The sequence below is a fragment of the Pholis gunnellus genome (assembly GCF_910591455.1).
Source record: "Pholis gunnellus genome assembly, chromosome: 11".
NCBI lineage: Eukaryota > Metazoa > Chordata > Actinopteri > Perciformes > Pholidae > Pholis > Pholis gunnellus.
In genome coordinates, this window is record NC_136538.1 from 22,631,648 (window position 1) to 22,656,792 (window position 25,145).

General features: G+C 42.5%; 1 protein-coding gene across 1 annotated transcript; it reads right to left on the minus strand.

Moving 5' to 3' along the window:
• Positions 1-5,238: 5,238 nt before the first annotated feature.
• b3gnt2b (UDP-GlcNAc:betaGal beta-1,3-N-acetylglucosaminyltransferase 2b) lies at positions 5,239-25,145 on the minus strand. Its single transcript, XM_079168419.1, has 3 exons — positions 24,937-25,145; positions 13,333-13,486; positions 5,239-8,814 (listed from the first exon to the last, which is right to left on the minus strand). The coding sequence occupies exon 3, from the start codon at positions 8,787-8,789 to the stop codon at positions 7,599-7,601; it is 1,191 nt and encodes a 396-aa protein (XP_079024545.1). The 5' UTR covers positions 8,790-8,814; positions 13,333-13,486; positions 24,937-25,145; the 3' UTR covers positions 5,239-7,598.

Genomic DNA, 25,145 nt, shown 5'->3' on the forward strand with positions numbered 1-25,145 from the left:
CTTTTGACAAAGAGACAAGATCCACTCCGTCCAGTCTTACCTTTCACAATAAAAGCCCTAGACCTATAACATTGGCAGGCGAGTATTTCACATTTTCGTGTGATTATTCGTCACGCTCCTGGTGTGTAAAGGCTTTTATTGTGAAAATAACTTACAGGCTTGAGAGTCCAAATGCCGGCAGGTGACGGCGGTCAGGTGTCATGTAGATTTTAGCAGCTTCAGGGAACAAGAAAACCCCAAAATCAAGAGACCAATAACAGAAACACAGAGCCGGACCACTGAACACCGCGGTATGAACAAAGGAACCGGCTGGTTGATATATGACTGATTGGGGAGGTGAGGACAGGTGAGGGCTGAACTAATGGACAGGTGAGACTAATCGGGGCGGGGCAGTGGAAAACACTCAACGGCAGGAAGTGAAGCCGTGTGAAAGGAAGGAAGACAGATGAGGAAGGAGGAGAGACACAGCAGAGACCAGAGGTCACAGTTTCCTTCCATGGCAGGATGAAAAGCTGCTTCCACTGAAGGGAGAGAAAGATGTTTCTGCTTCTGCTGTTTGATTTGGTTTCGATGCAGAGAGAAGGCCGTCTGATGCAGGCGGAGCTCAGATCACCTGAAACGGGAGAAGAGTGAAGCAGAAGGGGGGGAATGAACAGAGGAGTTCAAGTGGTTCAAAGAATTGAACTTGATTGAACAGAAGAGGAGAGAACGAGATACAAAGGTGAGAAGAGAGGAGACGAAAGAGGAGAAGGTTCACAGATCAAATACGATGGACGGAGCTGCACTGAGAGATGAATTAAGAGTGTAGAAGGGAAATTAACAGATGCTGTGAAAAGCAAACACTTCTCATCCAAGATTACATTTTCCTCAATTTTACCCCAAAGTCATCAAAAGGAAATATGTGCTTTTGTTTTGTTTCGCCGAGCAACAAAATCACCAGTTAATCAACAACAACTACACAGAGACACAAAACAACAACAAGGAGACACCAAACAACTGTAAAGACAAACACAACAACAACAAAGAGACACCAAACAACTTTAAAGACAAACACAACAACAACAAGGAGACACCAAACAACTGTAAAGACAAACACAACAACAACAAAGAGACACCAAACAACTTTAAAGACAAACACAACAACAACAAAGAGACACCAAACAACTGTAAAGACAAACACAACAACAACAAAGAGACACCAAACAACTGTAAAGACAAACACAACAACAACAAAGAGACCACAACAACTACAATAAAAGGACAAAACAACTACAGAGATGCAAAACAACTAGAAAGAGACACAAAACCACAGATAGATGTGTAATGACCTCAAACAACAACAACTCTAGAACACAAACCACCTCTGGCTGAGTGTTGTGTTCCTCTGTAGTAGAGTCGGGGGGGGGGGGGGGGGGGGCTCCTCTCATAACCATGATGGAGCTTCATGGAGCTCTTCATGTCGCTGTAGAGTTCACAGACCCTTTCATGTTTCACCTGCGTCTCTAGAGGACCTGGATCAGCATGTTTAAAGAGTCCTTCTGCTAATAATCGTCTGGAGTAATGACAGAAATCCGACCTGCAGCACAACATGAATCCACATTTCTAATTCTCCATCGTTCCCGTTTGGTCCGTGTTTCTCTTCTTCCCCCCAAAAGGATGCAGAGAACGAGAGCACGACTTCCTCCCTCTGAGACACGGCGTGGAGGAGCTGCATGCTCATTAAAACCAGGGAGGCAGGATCATCCATCATAACTCCCTCCACCTTCAGGACGCTCTCAGACAGCGCTGCAGTAAATTGCTTCGTCTTCGCCTCCTGTGAGCACAAAGTGCTTCATGTTGAACCGTTCAGAGGGTAAACACGGCCTGTTTCAGCAGCATCATTAGTGTTATTACTGGAATTAGTGGTTATTCTTCCTCTGATAATTATGTTTTTATTGAGATAACCGAGAACATTTAAACAGTTTCTTTATGGGTGTTTATTGTATAAGTTTGAGGCAAACTATGATTATTCCCACTGAGTATTTAACGAAAACACAGTTTGTATCGGACGTATCTTTGCACATTATTGTGTTTATTGTTTTTTTATATAATGTTCTCACATCATGTGAAGTAGTTCTTCAAGCTAGCTGATCTTTTTGTTCTTATTTCTTAGTGACACAAAAACAAAGCAGAGAGAACTTCTCACAGCGAGGCCTTCAGGTGTGTGCACACTTATTCTGGAATAACAAGTTTTAACGCTGCGAGCACCACAGATGAAACTATCGGGGGGTTAACGGCATAAATCTCAGACAGAATCTCAAACACGGTATCTCTCGGCTATAAAAGTCTCTACTTGTCGTATTTTGCCGTTCAAACGTCAACAGACAGACATTTTTCCTGCGTAGCTGTGATGTGAAACCGAGGAAGAGGAGACGTGGATCAGAGGAGTGACTCACTCCCTCCATGTCACATCCTCCTCCTGACGAAAGCCTCCTCGCTCACTGTGACCGACTGTTTCCTCCGCCGAGCTCGTTCCAGTTCGGAAAAATGAAATGGAAAAAAAAACAACTTTCCAACATCTTTGCTCGATGGAATGAGAGTCTGTTAGTCTGTTAGACTTAGAGGACGTTTCTCAAGCGTATTCACACAATGTCAAAGCTTTGCTAAATGTGACAAACAAGTACATGATATATGCAAGAATATAAAGATGCAAGACAAAACATATTTTAAAGATCAGTGTGATATAATTTACACATGGAAACGTCCCTTTTCTTTCCTCTATGTGCTGCAGGAACGTTAACCTGCCCGGCCAGAACCGTCTGATGCTACATCCCCAAGCTTTAAAACAATAAACAACAAACTCCAGACTGTTCTCACACAGCGTCTGTAGCTTACCTACCAAAACAAATGCGCTCAGGGTCAAACAAAAGGACTTTAACCCAGGAGACCTCTGTTAGTGTCCCGTGTGAAACAGAAAAGTTGGAGACGGAAGTTTATTTTGAAAAGCTGCATGCATGTAACGAGTGGAATTTGGCTCGTTTGGCTGGACTTGAAAAACGAGTAACTTTTCGTAGGATATCATATGGAGAGTTGCATGAGGATACGTTGGCTTTAGCGTTGATTCGGATGAAAACGTAGAAGTGTGGATGTAGCCTGAGAAGACGACGTGGAAACTGTTTCCAAGGCGGCAGAAGAGCGAAAACATCTTTTTACATCGAGAAAACATCCTTCAGTGTCGTTCTTTCCACTTCTGATACAACTGATGCTATCGCAGCTACGCTAACCTCTTCACACACACACACTTAAGCCCCGCCCACGGCTGTTGGTAGCTCCTCAGAGGATGCTGATTGGTCCGTGCTCTGGCTAACCGGACAAAAAAACGGATTCGTTGAAGCCCGACAGGATGAATTTTTCGTGATCTCGTGAAAATGCGAAAAATCCAGCTGCCGCGCAAAGTTGAGCCGGAGTGAAAGCCGTGTTCTGAAGAGTGAATACTGTCGCCTCACTCCCGCTCACTCTTCTTCTGTAGTTCTCTGCAGGGTCCAGTTGATGCCAGAGGCTTTAAATAGTCTAGGAGCCTTACAACGTGTTTGCATACGTGTCAGATAGAGAAGGTGAGAAAGAGACGGCGTTCCACCGGGATTTCATTCACTTCAATGAGAGATGAGGAAGTGAAACCTCCTGAGACTGAAGTACAGATCAGTGTGTGTGTGTGTGTGTGAGAATCACTGCTCCCATCTATTTTCCCAGAAGCTTCGGTTCATCCTCTGGCTTCCTGGCAGCGAGCTGACGGTGACGCCATCCGAGAGTCAGGATGTGGTCGGCTTTAAGATCACTTTTCACAGTCAGCTTTTTAGAGTCTTATCCATTAAAAGGAGGCCTGAGGGACCAGCAACTGGTTTAATGTGCTTCTGAGGATTCTATATTTAATGTTTTAAGACCATTCTTCATCTTTACTTCAGTTAAAATGTTGATTGCAGTTTATTGTCAAGGATTATGAAGTGAGATCAAAATAATTTGGAAAAAGTTTGTTTTCTGCAACAACAATCCTAAAACAGATAATTTATTAAACGATAAAACAATGTTCTTTCATTTGAAACAGACACGTTATCTCTATTTAAGTAAAATAAATCAGTTTAAACTGATTAAATTAAAACTAAATAGAGGAAGAGAGAGAAGCCAAAGTGGAACTGGACTAACTTTGAATAAATCGTGTTTCTGTTGCTGGAGGAGAAAAGTGGAAAAGAGCTGAGTGGTGCGAATGACTCAGAGAGCAGCTTGTTTTATCCTGCAGGGAGAACCAGGCGGGTGGAGTTTGTTCTGCAAACAGAAGCTTCAGGTGTCATCAGTGACAATCGCAGCTTTATGGAAAATACATTTATTTATTTAATTTACAATTCATGTCTGCCACAAATTTAAATTATTTTATTTGATATGTTATATTTGATCTCTTTATTTTAATTTCTGCATTACTTAATATTCTCTTATTTCTCTTGACCCCCGAGCAAGGCACTGAAGCTCCAGCCTCCCTTTCAAAATAAGAGTCTGTATGAAATCACACTTTTACCATGAAGCTGTTGTTACCACAACAAAACAAACGACAAACAACCAACAAAATAATCCAATAAACAAAAAGTGAAGTATAGAAACAAGACAAAGACAGAAAAAAGATCAATCTATAAATAAAGTGATTGAATTTGTTTAAGTTAAGGAAACAATATCTACGAGTCATTTATTTAAATCTGTCCTTTTAAAACAAAGAATTGTTGTTTTTTTCAAAATAAAACGTTGAACCCTGACCCGAGTGTTTAACACAAACAAGTATCCAAATACTGCAGAATGGATGCATTGCATTGTGGGAAAAAAACTATTTTTCTCCACTAAAGACCTTTAGTTTATAATCAGTGTTTGAGGAACGTGGAGTCAGTGAGTTTATACGCTGCTGCCCTCTGCTGGCGAGACGCGTCCACTGCACCGGTTCATATGAACGAGACGTGGGAATATAATCACAATAGATGTATAATAAAATAGATAGATGTAGAAAAAAAATAGATAATAGATATAGATATAAAATAGATGTAATAAAATAGACAAAATAGATGTATAATAAAATAGATAATAGATGTAGAATAAAAGATATAATAGATGTATAATAAAATAGATATAATAGATATAGATATAATAGAATAGATATATAATAGAATTTGTTTATTAAAAATAAACATTTAACAAAAAATAAATAAGTATGAACAAATCAACTGAACGTTTACTTCACATAATTTATTTGTATTGCAATAAAAATGCATAAACGACATATAGACAAAAACAGCAAAATACAACTTTATTGAAATAATCAAGTCATTCTAGGCATTTAAAAAAAGCAATCACACTTAACATGGCTGATGGATAAACACGCACACACGCACACACACACACACACACACACTACAAACAAACAGGCACAGATTTGGTAATCATCTCTGAATAGTGCAGGTGCGACACATACACACACATTCAGAAAGTATTAAAGTATCTGAAGTATTGTGAAATACTTGTAACTGAGAGTTGAAGGCGTGTGAAAGTGGTAAATCAAAGTATCGATCTTCTCTGGGTAACAAAAGACAGATCCTGGTTGATTAAAAGCCCAAACACTCGTGCACTTATCGCGTCATGTGGATTAATTTTTCCCTGTCGTGATGATTAATACGTTTCACTTCATATCGATGTAAATATGATGCGCTTCCTGTTCTGCCCTCGAAAAAAAACAAAACATCTACAGAAGCTCAGAAATATGAAATGAGACCAGAGGAACAGTGACTGTCCGGACACAAAGAAAAGAAAAGAGGAATAACTGTGAAGCTGAATGACAAAATCCAACAATCGGACAATTCTAAAAAAGAAAATAAGTGAGTGAGGACTTTTTAAAAGCATGTAAACATAATTCAAGTAGCCACATGAACAGAGTGACCTATTATATGATCTCGATATATATTACTGAGGATACATGATGCTTCTGTCGTCTCCTGCTCCCTCTCTCTCTCTCTCTCTCTCTCTCTTTTAGTGTTCGTTTGATCCTACATGGACTCTTTAAATAGTGTCCAGTCAGCATGTAATCCCAGGAAAAGAAAACAATTGACCTCACTGTGATTGTCTTTTTAACTTTCCTTAATTTCTTCCGACACCAAAAGTGACCACACACACACACAAACACACACACACAGTATAGTCCCGTAACAGTAGCGGGAGCGATATGTTGCTGTAACTTGGGAGAGAGAGTGAATTGGGTCAAGAGCTTTGGTCGTGATGCTAAACATCAGCATCCTGACCAGCAGGGGGAGCTCTAACAGAGGCCGTCTGAGGGTCTGACTGACTTCTCTTTAAAACGGACATTCTGAGTGTCAATACTGAAGAAATACACACAAAGATATACATTCACGTAACGCACTTCTCTGACCTTTTTCCTAACGGGAACACAAAAACCACATCTCCTTCACCGAGACCTGTAACATCACAACACACAACGAGCAGCACTTCTCTAAAAAAAAAAAAGACTAAAAAGCCGCACAGTAGTGAACCGAGCAGACCTTCAAACATGAACACAGTTTAAAGCTCCATCAGCGAACGAGCCGGTAAAACACAGACGACGACACGCGACCTCCTCCTCAAAACAGAAGCATTTTGAAATGAAGCCGAATGAACTCGGCAGAGACCGTTCGTCAAGTAAAAGAAGAGCTGAAGTAGCTTAAAGAGGAAGTTCCACCTGTGCTTTACAGCAGCACGATCAAGTTGAAGCGAGTATATCTCTGAAGATGCACTTTTGGTTCATTTGAGCACAACCAGACAGCATTTGGGATTTTCTCCGTCTAAACCAAGCCCAGACCTGCTGAGCCGGACTCACATTCCTGTTTTCCTGACAGCGAAGCGTGCGTTCGCTCCACCAGAACATCTCGAAGCTCTACCGGACGAGCTCAAGTTTAAGGTTAAAGCAAACTCCAGACGAACGCTTTGCACGTGAACACAAAGCGAGGCTCTCTGTGAGAGGAGGGGAACCGGTTTAGTTTGTAGTCGGAGCGAGTCACCAGTGAATACTTTAGGGGAGTGTGGACGGGAGTAGCAGCACAGACTGAGCCTCCAGCTACACTTCACCGGGACGTGTTCACCAGGAAGCTCCTCCAAAGCCAACAGGAACAAACGGAAGCATGTAGGAACCTCTGCACCTTTAATAACGCTGCGTTTGAGAAGTTCGCTCTGTTATTTTTAATTGATTTTCAACAGAGACTCCCAGGTGGACACATCCCAGTTCTCTATTCTATAATACAGCATTGAGGTGCTCCGTCGCATGCACACAAACACACACACACACACACACACAGTGTTAAAGCATTACGAAGGCCATATAAATAGTTGTGATATAAATATGTGCACGCAGAGAAGTAGACACGGCCACTTTGGGTGAAGCTCGTTTTTGGACAGTGAAGCGGGGTTCAGCTCGACATCCAGTCAAACAAATACTATGGCGGTCATGTTGAAATCAGTCCTCCGAGCGACCGTTAGAACATCTTAACTTAAAGCTGCCAACTCTGAAGTCACGACCCCGTTTTCAAAAATAAAACGTTTCATCACTGGCACTTCAGATCAGGGTTACTGAGCCAGGCCCAGATCTGGATCATCTCCTGCGGCGTCCTCGGGTGAACCAGCATCAGGCTCTTGTAGGCGCACGGGTTGGACCGGTACTTCTCCTCGATGTTGAAGGTCCTGAAGCCCTTGTGCTTCTCGGGGGCCAGCCCCAGCTTCCTGAGACACATCCCCGTGTAGACGTCGTCTATCGGGTAGAGCGCCACCTGTCGCGACACGTTGTGGAGGCGAGCGGCGATGTCGCCGGAGTACAGGTACCCGCCTCCGCCCGCGTACGGAGGGTACATCCCGACGTACATGCTCTCCGGGATGAAGTACTTCACCTTCTTGTCCCGGTGCGGCCCCGCGTTCGTGATCACGTCGCCCACAAACAGGTCCCTGGCTTTGGGCTCCGAGAGGCCCCCGAGGAAGTCCAGGATGCGGAAGGTGTTGACGAAGACGTCGTCGTCGCCTTTGAAGACGAAGCGAGCTCCGGCGCAGCGGGTCTGGATCCACTCCAGGAACAGAACCTCCTTGACGGTCAAGTTGAAGAAGGAGTCCCTGTAGTCCCACTGGACGATGTCTCTGTGACGGAGGCTCTCGTAGCGCAGCATCCCGGACAGATCCGGGTGGTGGTCCCCGGGCGTGGCGTTGCCGAGGAGGAAGACGGTGACCACCGTCCGATTGGCTATCACGCCCGCCCGGCCCCACGACTGGCGGATGGCCTGGCGGCGGTCGAAGTGCGGCGCCAGCGACTTGACGGCCAGGAGGAGGAACGGCGGCTCCTTGCAGACGTCCGGCTGGTCCACCATGATCGGGTACGACCGGCAGTGCATGAAGATCAGGAAGTCCTTGAAGCGGACCGGCAGGGAGTTGTACTCTTTCACCTGAGTGGTGACCTTAAAGTTCGGCTGGCACGGGTAGGACGTCAGGCTGGTGTCGTTCAGCCAATCGGGCACGTCCGCCGCGCTGTAGTTAGCCGCCAGGACCGGGTTGTTCTGGAGGTCCAGAACCTGCTGCTGGCGGTTGCAGTACGCCGTTTTGGGGACCAGCTTGGACCAGAACGGTTTGGAGGGGATGCGGACCTTGCTGAGGCCGTTTTTGTCCTGGCTGCTGTGTCGGGAGATGATGATGAAGATGAAGAAGTTCACCATCATGATCACCATCACAACGAGCTTCAGCCTCCTCCGCGCCATGGCAGGGTCCGACACCCGTCACCACCTGAGTAGACGAGCACAGGGGGAAAAGAAACACGTTAAGAGTCAAAACATTGAGCTTGAATAACAGTGTGAACTGCACGTGCACTTGATTCCGGCAGCGACAATATAAATATAAATAAACAAACAAACCAGCCAGCGACAGTGATAACGATTAACTTAACTCGTGTTGAAAACATGTTTGTAATCGAGCGTTCTCATCTCAATGATCATGTGATTTTCCATTTCAGGGAACACGAGATAGTCATCTCATTTCTATGGTGAAGTAAAATCACTTCTCTCTTTGTTGAGAACACGTCTCAGCATCAACAACCACTGAGACACAAACGGTCACATGAAGACGCCCAAACGATTCATTTAAAGCTTCACGAGAGATCTATTAATAATAACAATAATAATAATAATCTCTTATTATTATGCAAACTCTGCAAATCCACAACCAACAGATGCCGTTCAGGTGATAAAGTCTTCACTGAGAGAAGTTATCTCGGTCATAAAGTATGAACTGAGTTTTGGCTTCAGTCCAAACAACATACAATAAAGCACATAAAGGTAATTACTCCTCATAAAAAGGTTCCTGACTTCATGTAATAACGGCTGCTGTGATCCGTCTTTTGTTTAAATCGATATAAAGAGAGGAACAGAAAAACTCTCCGTTCGGGTTTATTAGGAAATAAAATCTTGTCATTTAGAGTTTAAATGATGTTATTATAAGATGCTTAGAGTTAATTTAATCAGCTTATAATTCATCTCTAATATCTACCTATGTTGTTGTCAAACTACATTTTACAGATCACATGTGAACACATCATGATAACGTTATAATAACGTTAATCTGGTTAATCAGTTATAGTCGTTGAGGGTTGCAACAGACAACACATCCTGTCATGAACACATGACACATCCCTCGCTGATAACTTTCATTTCCCCTTTTACATAAAATCTGTGTTCCAGCTTCCTTCCCTTCACTTCCTAGGCCCCTCATTCCTTCCTCCTTTTTTTTGGACAGCGAGGCGGTCACATCTGGAGGATTTGCATCAGTGAAGTTATTGACGGGCTAAGCCGCTGACATTCTTGTGGTGCCAATGAACAGAGAACACAGAATGACCATATTTAAAACGACTGTACTCAGACAGCCGGCAGCAGAGAGGCGACAGGAAGTGAGGGGAGGGTTGACGAGCACTAAAGATCTCAAACTAATTGATCAACGGCTACCAGGAAACCGCACTTCAACGCTTTCATTTTGATTCTGAAGCTGTAAACTTCAAAACCAATAAAAGCGATACTTTGAGCTAAATGCTAAAAACATGCTATGCTCACCGAGGCTGATGTTTAGTGGGTACGTTTACCATGTTCACCATCTTACTTTAGCCTATTAGCATGCTAACATGTGCTCGTTATCAGTAACCACAAAGTGCAGCTGAGGCTGCTGGGAATGTGAGTCCGTTTTGCAGGCGATGATGGCGTTTAAATGTAGGAATCATCAAAGCTACAATTCATCCTGAAGGGGACACGAGTGTGTTAATGACTCCATAGAGCAGTTTCACTGAGAAACACGAATGTGAACCTCAAGGTGGCGCTAGAGGACAAGTCAGGATCACCCAAAAATTAATCAAGAGTTCATCCTCTGGGGACCTTGAATGTTTCACAGCAATCCAAAAGAGCCCAACGTGACGTCCTGCAACCGTTCAAAACCAACAAAATAGTTAATTTATCATCATATACGATGGAAACAAGCAACAGATCCTCATATTCCAGAAGCTGGAACCTGCATATATTTGTCTTTTTTAGTAAAAACTCAGCGGTTTCAAAGTGTGAGTGAACTCTAGCTGACGAGTTAAAATGGAGACCAGACTCGTGCTGCTGTGCATCTCTCTCTGCACCACCGCATGCATCCTTCCTGCCTCTGTGTCGTGTTGCTCTCTCGGCCTCCTAGCAACGCTGCTTACTTTCCAACTCCCTATCCTTTGTTTTACCCCCCCCCCCCCCCCCCCTTCCCCTCTCCTCAACCTGCCGTCTCCTTGTTCCCTTTCTTGTTATTTTTCCCTCATATTGAAGTGAAAACAGAGAGAACGGATACATGATCCTGGAGGTATACATCAGAGTTACATTACAAACAAGAGACAAGCGCAGACATGGCCTCTCTCTTTCTCTCATGGATGATCGGGCTTTCCCGTCCTCTGCATCCCCATACAAACAAGGAGGCTTCTAGGAAATGAGTGGGTGGAGGCGGGGAGATTATAAAGAAGGAACAACATGTTGACAAGACCACAGCTTCCGACGTCTAATTACCCATCAGCAGCGCAGAGCCAATGCGTCTGACGGAACATCTGTGGCCGGTTGAAAAGGAGTTTGTTCTTCGCTGCACCGTGTTGTTTACTACCTTTACTTTTGACTGTAACCATCTGAACACTGGCCTTTAATAAGAGCTGGTCACATGTCTGACTTATGGTGGACTATTCCAGTCACAGGTTCATGACTGAGGAAGTGTTTTCCCTCCAGTATTCACACTGGTTGCTGCTGCTGCTGCTGCATCGGTTTATACCTGCGGTCGTCTTTCTGTACATTGAGCACAAACCAAACTGGTGCATGAAGAAGCTCTTTATGCACGGAAGAGCACGAAAAGACGAGTCAGGAAGCAGCCTATCAGCAAGCAGCATGATTGTACTTAAATAATAAACAGAGAGCACACACACTTTACTGTACCGTCACCCTGATGCTTTATATCTAAAATCAGATACCAAGACTCTACTATTTTTTGACAATCATAAAATCCATTGGCTTGAACTATCTAACCTCTAATAACAATCCTACATGAGATCAGATATAGAAAGATAAAGCAGCAGAGACAACGTGCCGACAACAACCTTTAGTTGATTTAACTGTTGGTAAGTTTAGCACGAGTGTGCACAACCATCAGGGATAAATAAAACACATAAAAGTGTTTTAAATGGCCTTTACGGAGACCGGCATTCCTCTTAGTCTGGCTCTGATATTTGGGTAAACGTTGTAATAAAACTTTACTTATGTTAGACAGTACAAACAGTGGGAGCTACAACTCAGACTGTCCAGTGATGAAATAACAAGAGAGTAAACACTAAACATTATCACATCACGTAAAGAATTCAATCAAGGAAGAACATCCTGTTTCAAAGGTGGATTAGCTTCATTTAAATTTAATCCAATTATATATTAAGCAGCCTCCTCATGCAGGCCTTGTGTGATATAGATATATATATATATATATATATATATATATATATATATATATATATATACAACAATGAATTAAAAAGTAGTGTGTTGTGCACTTCTATTTTAAAAGTACTGCTATATGAACAAAAGTGCAATAACATTTTTTTTTTTTTAACAGCAGCATTCCCTTCACACAGTATCAGTTAAAATACAGTTATAATACAGTTATAATGATTCTGATAATGGATATTCAGCCGGTGTTTTTTTTGTTACGTTTGTTAAATTCTCAGTAGCGATAACTGAACTATATGCTCATTATACATATTCCAAACAAAAACGCTTTAAAAACTCATTTGAATGAATCATTTACTTCTGGTGGAGGTTTTGTGAGCTTGTAGATATTTTGCAGATAATCTACTCCAACTGGAGATGATGTGGAGGTTAATGTTTTACATATTTATCTACAAATCAAACCTCTTTTTAAACAATGCAGGTTATATGTTGGAGATGACAGCGAGATGTGTTTTCAGTCTCATTGATCCGCACAAACAAAAGGTCTGTGACACAGCGATTACATCGTTTACAGGACAATGGACGGCCGTGTTTGACCACGGTGGGTTCAGCTGATAGCAGGTTCAGTGGGGGGGAGGCCTCTCACCTGTGTGTGTGTGTGTGTGTGTGTCTGTGTCTGTGTGGGGGGGACGGGGGGACGGGGTAGTACTACCAACTTGTTTTACAGTATAATTAGTTGAGGTTATCTTTATTTTCAATTAAAATGATCTGAACCCCAAAATTGCAGGCAGCTATGACATTAAAATGCATCTTACATGTCACTGCAGCAGTAATAATAATAATAATAATAATAATAATAATAATAATAACATAATTTAACAACTTAATAACTTTATTTATATAGCACCTTTAAAAACAGAGTTTACAAAGTGTTTTGACAGACAAAAGCAGCAAAAGCAAGAAAATAGAAATAGAAAAAAAAACAAAATAGAAAAAAATAAAAAATAAATAAATAAAATAGAAATAAATGAAATAGAATAAAATAAATAAAATAAATAAAATAAATAAAATAAATAAAATACAATTTTGGGAAATAATTTAGTAAAATCAACAAATAACAATAAAACAGAAATACCACTCAAGAGCTCATTTGGCTGCAAAGTGGGTCATTTCACTTTTATACTTTAAGTAGGCTACAATTTATACTGATAAACATTTATACTGATTATGCAAGATTTCCAATGCAGGACTGTTACTATGAACCTTGTGGTTTTATAAATCGTTGGTATTCTGGTTGTAATAGTGCTCATCTTACCTGTGCAGTTCAGACGGCCTCCTCAGCTTCTAGTCGCCTTGGTGTCTCCTCTCTCCTCTCTTACCCCATACTTAGCTCCGCCCTCTGGGGAACAGCAGCCAATGGGTGAAAAGGGATCAGGAAGGGAAGGGGTTGGGGGGGGGAGCGTCAAAACCTGAAAACCAAAAAAGAAAAAAAAAGAGCCTCTGTGTCAACATGAGGAAACTCCAAAATAAACATTACTGACCACAAGCTGAAAAGCAAATGAGTACAAAAGAGAGAGAAGTAGCTCTGATGAAGCAGTGAAACAAGTTAATGAGTGTGAGCAAGTTATCTGTGACTCCACGATCCTCTACATTCTTAGAGGACCATATCGTCGTCGTTATTGAGCTCCATCGCTACCCGATAGGATCGGGCCCTAAAGCACAGGAATGAACAAAATGCAGCAAAAGCAATGGACAGCGATGATAACTCAGCCTGCAGATGATATTAGATTAAAAATGATTCACTATTAATGCAACAACAAAGCATATCTAGTTAACTAGAGAGGCTTAAAACGATGATTACTTACTTTATTTGCCTAGAGAGCTGCAGGGAAGACTTAATAAGAAGTTAACCTGGCTCCTTTGACAGAAAGTCAATTATTTAAAAATGAAATAAACTCCCAAAAATGATGAGGGGTATCCGTGATATAAGGCCAAAACATCAGCTCTCTCCAGGGGAAATCAGGTTTGTGTAATTGCAGAAAACCAGGCTTCTCATTAACATGACGCCAAAGAAATGAGATTACTGCAGAAACCAGACCAGAGCCTGGTCACTGACAGCTAAGACATCACGTTATGCAGAAGAGTAACACTCAAAACACCACAACAGACACGGAGCCTACAGACGGCGTACGATCAGCCCTTTCACAGACACGGAGCCTACAGACGGCGTACGATCAGCCCGTTCACAGACACGGAGCCTACAGACGGCGTACGATCAGCCCGTTCTCAGACACGTAGCCTACAGACGGCGTACGATCAGCCCGTTCACAGACACGGAGCCTACAGACGGCGTACGATCAGCCTGTTCTCAGACACGGAGCCTACAGACGGCGTACGATCAGCCCGTTCACAGACACGGAGCCTACAGACGGCGTACGATCAGCCTGTTCACAGACACGGAGCCTACAGACGGCGTACGATCAGCCTGTTCACAGACACGGAGCCTACAGACGGCGTACGATCAGCCTGTTCACAGACACGGAGCCTACAGACGGCGTACGATCAGCCTGTTCACAGACACGGAGCCTACAGACGGCGTACGATCAGCCTGTTCACAGACACGGAGCCTACAGACGGCGTACGATCAGCCTGTTCACAGACACGGAGCCTACAGACGGCGTACGATCAGCCTGTTCACAGACACGTAGCCTACAGACGGCGTACGATCAGCCTGTTCACAGACACGGAGCCTACAGACGGCGTACGATCAGCCTGTTCACAGACACGTAGCCTACAGACGGCGTACGATCAGCCTGTTCACAGACAGAGTCACAGATGTTCTTCCCACCACAGACACCAGCAGCTGCTCTAATAGTTGTTTTCAGAGACGTTCATCAGTTTACAGACATTCGTGCTCACCCATGTCATTTTCCCTCCTCTGGCTTAGAGCTCTTTATGTTCGAGCCTCTCTTATTCATGCAGACAAGCTACTGCATGAACGTCTGCCGTGCTCCACATCCATCCTGGGTCTCAACGTTCAACCACAGCTCTGTGAAGCACAACGCCCCTTTTACTACAAGTGTGCTTGTATGCAAGTCATGAAGGTCCTGTTCAGACTGTGTATCTGGTATCCAGATCGGCTAAATTGTGCTTGAATCCAGTTAAGTTGTTTGTACAAAAACAAATTAAAATGACCCTTTGTGATATTTCTCACTTTCTTTCACATTTAATTTTACATTTGGGGGAAAACAGAAACCATTTCCATGAAGCCACGCTGCCGGAGGACAGCAGAAGCTTTGTAGTGCATCTACTCGACTTAGAAACCTTGTTTGTAAAGTCAAAGATATTTCCTGAGCTGCTGTAATTAAATTAAAAACTAGTGTGTAAACAGGGGTGAGGCCAAATGCATAGCGAGAAAATGATTAAGGTGCACAACACGCTGGTAAACTCCCATCTAAAGCAGCAGATAAAACAGCACGTGGTCAAACTAAAATAACATCTGTAGCATTCGCCAAAGACTCCCTTTATACACACGACTGTGCTTAGTTAATCATTAAACCACCGATTCTACTGGTTAGATACGAGGACACATCGCCTTCCACTATGTGGCGTTAACATACAAACCGTCCGTGAGATATTCACTTAAAGATCATCCAAGAACCCAAACGTGTTAAAAGGGCAATTTGAGCAGAAGAGTTAATCAACAATGGAATGTGTCTAATCTAAATACTGTGTAGAGTTCACTCTCTGTTTGTGCTCCTTTACAAAATGCAAAGTACTTCTCAGTCTGTTTGACTTGTTCGGGAACGTTCCACCTTTAATTCCTCTGCTTCTCTATTTTAAATGGTAATCAAATGTCACATTTAATGTTGCGTTTAAAGAGAACGAACAACACTGCACGCTGTCGAGCGCTTACAATCGCCTCATTCACTCGCTTATTTCTTTAACAGACTGAAAGCTCGACTGATCAATAAGGCAGGCTGGCTTTAGCTTCCTGCAGATGCAAGTAACCACATTGGTGTGCAAGGGTTGCTTTTCAAACGACCACATTAGCATGCATCATGGGCACAGTTCATAAAAATCAAAACTAATTTAAGTGAGTTCATGTTTTACAAAAGCGAAGGCCGATATAATTGTTTAGAGTTGGTTATTTGCAGAAAAACACACAATTCAAATGATGAGTAAATGTTTGAATTTTCATTGAATTATTACTTGTCATTGGTAGTTTTAATAATGTATTATAAGCTGCTATTAGAGCTAGTGTTAGGAAGTTAAACACTTCATATTGCTGTGAAAACATCTACTTTAAACAACAGTATTCATTCAAGCTTCTCGCCAAGAAAACATGAAGATAGCGTTATAATTTACCTTTACCAGTTTTACTGAGTCGAGGTTGAACACCACATAATAAGAGTCAATGCAACCTCCGTTACCCGTTAGCTTCCAAACAACTAAACAAGCTGCATTCTTCCTCCACACCTTCATCACTGCCTGCCACAAAGAATTAACCACAAACATCTCCAATGACTTTCTGGGTTGCCTCACAGCCACAGGGCCTTTATAACACCTCTTAAAAGGGAAATAACAGTCAGGTTTATTAAGGACAAGTTAACTGCCATTCCTATTCACAGATGAGAAAACAAGCAATGAAGCAACGCTGATGAGCACAAACCTGCTTTTCTGTCAACCAAACTCCCAACGGCAGGTCCCACAACTAAGAGCGTTTCGGTCATTTCCAAATATTGTATGCAAATAGGCTACAAATAAAATGTGTACAGATGTGTCCTCTGCTGCAATAAGCCTTTCCTCATTCAGCCGAGTGCTCTGTGGTGCGACAGCAGATAAAGAGAGGCCACATCAGGTGTCTGGACAAAGTTCAACTCAACATTTTTTTGGTTTGACCGCTTATCAGACTAAAGGTCTGAACTAGCATTGGCTATCTGCACTGTAACAGCTTCTTATTTCCAGTCTTCCTCCCAGCGGTTAGACACCGTAACAATATCAAAGAGTGCATCTTTCAGCCATGTTTTTACTTGATCCACATCTCTCATGTTGTACTTCTTAAACTCCACAGCGGAGTACCATGCGACTTCCTCGGTGGGAAATAGAAAGGAAGGTTACGTTACACGGGCGATGTGAATAAGCTTTCCTTGTCCCCGTCGTCATCCTGCACCTGTGGACATCACAACTACCAAAGACATATTTCTGAGGTCTATTGACACAGGTCTGAAGAGTATAAGAGCGCGTTATTGCATGAGGGAATGTGGGTCTCATAGCGGGACGGTGCGAATAGAGAGCGCCAGAAATAGAGCTGAGAGGTGAAAGCTGGAGTCTGCCCACTTCTGGTTGTCTCATCGCCGTCTTATCGCTCAATATCTCGTTAAAGTGACTAAATGAAAACCAGGATATATAAAACGTCGGTGGAATAAAGAGAAACGTATATCAGCTGGCAATAATCTAAACACACACAGACACACATAACACGCTTTATATAGAATGGAATTTGTAATTATCAACAAATACTTGTCACTCCGTCTCTCCGAGCTAAAGGTCACCTCTCTCTTTGGCGCGACTCGTTCACTCACACTCAACGTTATCTAAATTTAAAAGGTGTGTGTGGACGTTAATGCATTACATAATCCTGACACACGGCTGGCAGTGTGACCTGAGGAGCAGACATTGTGTACATATCAATCCCTTTATACTGTTGTGATTATACTTATAAATAGAACTGTGGTGATGTACAACAAACAGTGAGGATTACGATTTAATGGCATTTTGAAGCACCGTTTACAGCCGTGTATACAAACGCATTAGAGTTGAAACTTAACTATCCACCTTAAATAACCTACAGTTTAAGCAGTTGCCCACTTTCACAACCAGCAAATATGGAGGAACATTATCTTTCATTTGGAGTTGATATGAAAAAGTTATTGTTCCAACAATATTAAAAACTATAACGGTCTTCACATAACAGAACGACGATCTGTTATAAACTTTGCACTATATTCAGTGTCTCGTTCTCTTGCTTCACCACATTGTTGTCAAAGAAAAGTAACAACATCCCGGCATACGTCCGGCGCTGTACCAAGATATGTATTAAACATTCAAAGCTTGTTTGCTGATTGAGGTTTTTAAATGAATCTTTGAATGTCGGTCATATTTTACGATGTTATCAACCGAAGAAAATGGGGAAAACATGATTGTGTTGTGGGTATGTAAAGTTAATTTATGGTGGTATTAATAATACAAATAATATGAACGTCGACGTTATGAAAGAACCTTTAAACTTTACGGTAGTAAGCTGTAGTAATTGTAACCCACACGAGGAAAGATGTCCGCTCTTCTTATACAAATGCACCCGAACGGAGAGCCAGAGAACACGAACGAACGATTTGTATTTTGATTAAAGCTGGTCGAAGACATTTACACGTGACCCTGAAGAGGTTATTTTTTATCTATCTAATTAGCGATCTCATTCATTGTTATGTTGAAGAACAATGCAGCTTTCCTGGGATGATAAAGCAACTTAAACAAGTAAAAAAGAAAGAAAGGCTTCAGGCTTTACTCTCGTTCCACAGCTCTGCATTTTCTGCCGTTTCTACCTTTAAGTGGACAAAAAGCCTCACTGAAGCTGTGGGTGACGTGGTTGTTCAGCCTTTAAGTGAAAAATTGCATCTAGTGTCTTTAGTTATTACGGGAAGACAAAGAAAAATAACCAGAGAAAGAGAGGCAGGATTACTGAGTGCGTCTTAAAAGTAGAATTATCCATCGTCATCTTGTGAGCCTCCAAGTCAAGTTGCAGTTCACATCCTCATCTTTCCAAAGTAAAATCAGTTTACCCAATCAGACGTGTGTGTAAAAGCGTCATAATTAGCATATGAATTCTTGACTAATGGCCGAAAGCCTGACCTTTGACCACCGAATTGTTCATCCCTGAGTCCACGAGAACGTAAGAAGAAAATCCCTCCGGCAGTTCTTGAGATATCGCTTTCACAAGAGTGGTGTGTATATTTGGAATATATTGGCAGTTTTACAAAAGTGGGAAATTGATATCATTGATAATAGTTATGGTAGCCTCCTATAAATAGGGCCCGCAGAGCACGTTGGAGGCCGCACGCATCTAGAGGTGCGTGGGCATTGGAGGATAGCCGATAGCTGGCATGGACCTTGCATACCTGACGCTGTTCTCTGCAGGCACCATCTTGAATCTCATAGAACTCTTATATCTCACAGCCCTTAAAACAGCCTCCAGCAAGCCTCCACTGTGCTCTGCTGCTCCGCCATAGATCCCAAGAGGGAGATCGGTATGTGGAGCGTCTATTGGGAGAGCTAGCTATCGAGCTACCGGGTATAGCTTACCTACGAACAAGGGAACAAAGACGTGAGCTGACAGGTAAGCATCATAGCTAGGCTAATGTTAGCGTTTTGCAGCCAGTAGCCAATCAGAGGCAGGTCTTCCCACAAGGACCCACTTCCCTTCTTTTCACATGACACAATGAGCTGCTCACATGAGCACATTTCAAAACAGGATGCTGAAGTGTTCATGTGGTGCAGCTGGAGTGTACTAGAGGGCAACTGCAACCAAAGATCAACTAAGATCAAAATCACATTAAAATGAATCCAATCATAATTGTTCACTCATTGAGTTTGAGTGTTTGTAATCAAATAGAGGAGAGTTATCATATTACTGAGAAGATGAAGCTGGAGCCTGAGATAACATTGACCTCAAACAACCTGCATGTGATATAAAACGTGGAGCCGTTGGAGTCTGTGCAACATGAGATATCGAGCATTACGGCTGGATTAGGATCTAAAAACGGCTAAATAAGTACGCTACACATCCTCAGGGACTGGGGCAAGGAAGGCGGTACGAGGAAGAGTGCAGACAAGGTAACAAAAAGCTCACGTGTCATAAGCAATACCAACTTATTCAACTCAACGCGTCTTTGTTAAGTGATTTCATTGTTAAGTTTCACTGTGCTTGTGAAACTGTTGGGTGACAAAGTAGTTCCTCCGTGACTGCGTTGTATCCTCACATGTCTCCCAACTCCAAACAGTCATATCCTGTTACACAAGCACCCCATTAACCCATCTGATTGTCATCTCTGCCAGACAGATCACAGAGAGGAGGGGGGGCTCAACAGTTAACTGAATACCTTTTGGTTTTGTACTTTTGGTCAGACTAAACAAGACATTTGAAGACGTGACCTTGGCCTCTGCTATTCAATTTATAGACAACACAACTGATGAAAATGATGCATACAAGACGTTGCATTGCACCACCCTGAACGGACATGGAAGTTGGATTTAGCCTCCCAAGCGGTGCTGAAATGTGTCTCCAGGAACTGATCCGCAAAGTGGGCAGAGACCGGTATTAAAAAGCAGAACTGGTGAATAAGGCTACAAGTAAAGTTAAAAGTGCTTTATCCAAAACTAGGAGCATGTGTATCGCCTCTCAACTTGGCCGACGGCTGAGCCGGCAGATAGGAGCTAACAGTGCAAACAGAGCTAACAGTGCAAACAGAGCTAACAGTGTTTACCTGAGGGGGAACCGGAGGGACGGCGTTATCAGCTGTAACCGCCATGAGTGCAGAGCAAGGCGGTGGGCTAACCAGTGAGGCATGCTAACTATGCACTATGTAAAGAAAACTCTCTTACTACAACCAACAAAGAGGAAGAGTGACTGTGTTCTCTGCTCAGGTAGACATTACTCAAGTATATCTTTACATAGCTTACAGCCTATAGCAATGCTCTGGATCTTGTATATTGCAACTTTAAGGCTTCACTGAGACAAACTCTGCAAACTTACGGTCCAGCAGGAGAGAGTATTCGTTCATTTTGTGTATTATAAGGGAAAATATTTCTTCAAGATTGCTCAGCTGAATAACTTTCATCAAATGTTGCTATTACCCAAGCTGATGAATAAACACTGGGTTCCTCTGATGTTGAAGCACGAACACCAACCAGTGTGATATATTGAGACCTTTGTTTTTTGTCAGGGCGAAATTGATAATTGCCATTTAGCAATTCGATCTTAATCTGACCACAATCACAATCAGCCGGGGGGGAGAGAGAGACCCCAAAAAATCAAGCAAGAAACCAAGATGGCTGCAGCTCAGCCCTGGCAGAGTCTTCGGGATGAAGATGTTACTTCTGACATAACAAATGTGTGTCACTGTGCTAAGACTGTCTGAATATGTACCTGCTTAGAATGTAAAACTTTAGTTTGCTCTATTGGGCTAAAAACATACACGGTCCTACTTACAGTACGGCTCTCTGTGTGCATTATAGGCTATACCAGCGTCAGTTTATATCTTCCTCTTAATGCCTATAAAGAGTTTAAATCCACTGATGTATTTGCCGTAGTCAGGAGCTGTGCTGTCGGCAGACTGATGGTAACATTATGGATTAGCTATGTCCATGCAGCAGTAAGCTGGTTTTAATGGATCTCGGAAAACAGCGGCAGCCAAGCACTTTAAAAAGGCAGCATCTGCTTCTCTGGAAAATCTACATTTGAGTTTACATTCAGAGGCATTGTTAGTCATAAGAAAAAGAAACACGGTCTGGCATTTTAAACCATGGCCCTCTTTTGAGAGTTGCACGACATGTGGTTGGAAGAGACGTTAAAGAGTTTTTGTTCTGTGTCGTCTGACTTTCACTGTGCTTCTGTGGTTTAACTACAGTGTCATCAGAGAACTAAAACAGAGGCCGAAGCAGTCATTCCTGAATTTAGTACCTTCCTTGAGTAAGAACTTTGTGCGATCAGAAGGTGTGGGTGTTATCAAGGTATATTTAGTCATGTCAGCATGTAAACCGCACGAGAAGACGCTTGAAAAGTGATAGTCAGGGACACGTGCAAAAAACAACGCTGACATTTTGTGAAACAATACTGCATGCTCGTTTATTGTATTACAGGTATTCTGAAGAGGAGATCAATATCGGTTTTCTTTTTGGGCGTGTCCTGTGTGGCGATACATCCACGATGAGTTTAGCCTCGCTCAGCAGAACATGCATTCAAAGCTGTCTTAGATGCACGTTTTAGAAACCAAAAATGAGCCATTGTGGTTGACCTAGCGACTCAATAAAGCTGCATTGAAGGTAAGCAGCTAGAAGCTAGAACCTGCAGCTGAAGACTGAAGACGGCTGGTTGTGTTAAGATTAGGGCTGCACGATATCAGAAAAAAAAAAGAACGGACATTGCATTTGTTTTCTGCAATATATATATATATATATATATATATATATATATATTGAGATATGAATATAAATACAAGAATATTCATACCATACGTTGGTTGTATGACTGAGTCTGTGTTGGTGGCAACGCAGGAGATAAATATTTCGGCAAAGGAAACCAATACTAAGAGGACTTCACAAGAGCTGGTAGACTGCTGAGTGTTTAGCTGCAGATAATAGCTAGCGAGCAGAGGTAGCAGGTGGATGCTAACTATCTTTCTGTTCCGTATCATGAACGTGCAGAGAGAACACTTTAAAGTCGGATGCGATAAGGATCTCAGGCTAACCGTCAGGTAACACAATCCCTCGAGGTGCCGCCGGTTCAGATGCAATGCAAACTAGAACTATTAGCGGTCGTGTGACAGTCTCTCTAAACAGGACAGTGCTGATTTCTGTGTCAACATGAATGACGACAGTGTGGTTTATAGTACAGACCTGGTGGGATGTCCCCATAATTAGCAGCACTGCTCCCTGTTGGGATGTGCTGAATTTACTGACCTTGAAATGAGAGGAAGGACCAGATCTATCAATCAGCTGCAGCCTTCAAGCCAAAACCGAATTTCACAAAAACAAATTCCGGTTTTCTGCCATTAAACACAGTCAAGCTCGTCCATTTAATAGTCAACTGGCTTTGACAGTTTGTCTTCTTCAACAAGAAGCTCCATGCCACATGTAGATGACCGTTATTACTCATCCCTGTTCCTCACCACAGCCACAGAAACTCTTAGTCAGCCACTGTCCGGAATGTGCATGGAATAGCAATGGTTCATTTAGGTGGCGCACGGGTAAAGTAGGACGAATACATGAGGGTGGGTGGAGTAAATGTCCTGCATGTAGAAGAGAGGTCACAGGTTTGATTAAATCAACAGGTGAACGCACATCCTGTGACGGTCAGAGTGTCCTTGAGCAGGAGACTGGAGCTCTGAGCCGGCTCACTGAGCCGGAGAACAGAACTCCACCTGGTGTGTGGAAAGTATTGGCTATTTATTCAGAGTGCTGGCTGTGTTTGAGATTCCCCAAGAGACTCTGTATTTGAAATTTAAATCGTATAATACAGCGCACAGACGTTTCTTGTGCTCCGAGTTCATGAAATAAATAAAAAAATGACACCTCACACGTCTCTATCTCTGCCAGAGCAACTTGATACGGCCACCAAAGAAGCACCAAACTTGAACAGATTTCTCATGACTGCAGCCCGGTGTGCAGAACAGAAAGATATAAATGCAACAACATATGAATCCAGGATAACACATCTTAAGAGTCGTGTGGTTTGTGATGCAAAAACGGAGCCAAAACACCAAATCAGCCAATCGTTTTGTTTCAAGACGTCGTCTTTTCCATATGAAAGCTCAAAATAGCTAGATCTGCCCTCGGCTGGATGGAGGCTACTCATCCAAAGTGTGGTTTGGACTTTTCTGTCTAAACATAGCAGGACTTCTAACAGCGCAGACACACACACACACACACACACACACACACACACACACACACACACACACACACACACACACACACACACACACACACACACACACACACACACACACACACACACACACACACACACACACACACACACACACACACACACACACACACACACACACACACACACCTGAGCAGTGACTGGAAAATATTGCTCATGTGATCAAAAACTTTTATCTTGGAGAGCACTTATGGCAGCATAGAGAGGAGGAGGAGGAGGATGGACGGAGGAAGCGAGGAGGAGACATGAGCAGACCACAAAGGTCTGTTAGAGGAAGAAATGTAGGATACACAGAAATAAAAAGACAGCTATCAGCCGGCACACAAAAGCACCATTCAGACAATATTCTGTCGGTTATCTCGACCAAATATTGGATTTACATCTCCCGGCTGTTCTGCCTCACACGTACAGTACCCGTTTGAGTCTCTATGGTTTCATGAACGGATGTGATGGTGTAGGATTTTAATCAGGGGTGATAACATCAGTCTAGACCGCCAACTGAAAGATAGATTATTAATCAATAAGAAAGAGCAGAGTCACACAATGGGACTATTGTTTCCCCTAAATGTATTCATGCTATATTTATCCAGAGGGGCCTTATGAGTTACTTTATTCAAGTTTGTTTGATTGTTTTCCATTAAAAAAAAATACAATTGTATTTCCTGAAAGAATACATGTTAAACTGGGAGAATGATTATCAGGATATCTTCCTTTGCTTGCTTCAGGGACACTAAGCTTGGTGAGTGTTTACACTGACCAGGGCAGCAACCAATGATTATTATAACTATTGATTCATGTGTTGGTTAATTATTAATTGTTTTATTTTTTTTAACCATAAACTAATCTATTGTTTAGTCTAAACATATTGGTATGTTTGGTTTGATGAATGCCTTTAAAAGGAATAATCAACAATCCCATTTATTGTTTTAACTCCTTGCAGCACGAGAGCGCAGCACCACTGCTAATGATAGCTGCTAACGTAAGAAACGTAAGAAAGGTAAGCTGACGTAAGAAACATAATAAGTCAGCTAACGTCAATTTACTTACGTATACGAGTCCACAAATGTTAATTTACTTACGTATATAAGTCCGCTAACGTTAACTCACTTTTCGTAATAAGTTCATTAACGTTAATTTGCTTACGTATATAAGTCCACTAACGTACACTTCTTTTTCGTAATACGTCATACTCACTTCTCAGGGCGGTGAGACGGTCGCTCGTGATATGAACCTCACAGAAAACTCCTCCGGAGGTTAAACACACTTGTTTTCAGTCGTCCTTCGTCGCCCCAAAAAATGGCGGAAAAGTTAAATAAATCCATGCGACTTCTTTTATTTTTCTCCAGACAGCTAAAAACAAAACAACGTCGTCTTCTTTCTTTTAAACCGCGAGACACTCCTGT